Consider the following 1141-nt stretch of genomic DNA (forward strand, 5'->3'; position numbering starts at 1 on the left):
GGCTAGTATTCAAACAGTTGTATACCAGTCCAGCGCTATATCCTACTGTATGCCAAGTATGAACTATCTGTCAGTTGGGTAATAAATAAAATAGAAGTACAGTACAACTTTGATAAGGTAAAGTCCAAGGGAAACACTGAATATTTTAAATTATAAAGGTTTTAAGTTATCAAAGGTCTATGTTAGGGATAGGTTAATATAGAGGGAGGTATGTACATATGTATGTACCCTTGTTCCTATTTTTACTCAGCGTCAGAATGATTAGTAGATACTGAAATTTAAATAATAATATTTAACTAGCTTTCGCTCGCTACTCCGTCTGCGTAGGATTAAAAAAAACAAAAGTGAGTAGCCTATGTGTTCTTCCAGACTATCCCCCGCATCCATACCAAATTTCATCAAAATCCGTTCAGCCGTTTAAGCTACAAACTCTAACAAACATCCATCCATCCATCTAAACTTTCGCATTTATAATATTAGTATGAAGTATGATTATTCACATTGCACATTGCAGATTTCTACTTAAAAAAGTCTGTAACTCTCTTTTGATCATAATTTCTAAATCGATTTGTTTTTCAATGACAAATAGAGAGGAGTATATGTTATCTCTTATGTTGTTACCTTACTCTATCAATGATCGTGCAAGCAATAAATACCGTGACATTTTGTTTCGCACACTCGTTCAAAATGACCCCTTGACAAACAATTTTATATTATAGAGGTTGTGGAAATATTTTTATAACTTACTGAGGGTCAATACAGAGATTACTTCTTTAACCCTTAAATACACGATTTTTTCGTTTTAAATACCATAAATTAAAACAGGTAAATTGAACGTAAAGGGAAAAATAAAGAAAAATAAAGTGATTTTTCAAATAGTCTATTGTGTAAGGAAGAAAAGATTGATGTATTAATGCATCATCATGCATTTAAGGGTTAAGTTAAAGAGGTTGCATATTTTAAGTCGTAGAAGTTTTGGGTTCTGAAGGTAACATATTATTTTTTGAAGTTATAGAGGAGGAAGCACCCTGGTGTATGCTGTTCGCCGACGACATTGTTCTTGTCGGGAAAGATGCGCTTGAGGTCCAGAGTAGACTGGAGAGATGGCGGGATAAACTAGAGACAGCTGGCCTGAAGATAA

General features: G+C 33.8%; 1 protein-coding gene across 1 annotated transcript in view; it reads right to left on the minus strand.

Moving 5' to 3' along the window:
* The window catches only part of LOC106102941 (melanotransferrin), a 14458-nt gene that overhangs the window by 3105 nt on the left and 10212 nt on the right, over positions 1-1141 (minus strand). The window contains exon 14 of the mRNA XM_013282562.1: positions 1028-1131. Within this exon, the coding sequence (XP_013138016.1) occupies positions 1028-1131 (104 nt within the window). The remainder of the gene's footprint in view (positions 1-1027; positions 1132-1141) is intronic.

This window comes from Papilio polytes, unplaced genomic scaffold, assembly GCF_000836215.1.
Source record: "Papilio polytes unplaced genomic scaffold, Ppol_1.0 DF823890.1, whole genome shotgun sequence".
In the NCBI taxonomy this organism is placed as follows: domain Eukaryota; kingdom Metazoa; phylum Arthropoda; class Insecta; order Lepidoptera; family Papilionidae; genus Papilio; species Papilio polytes.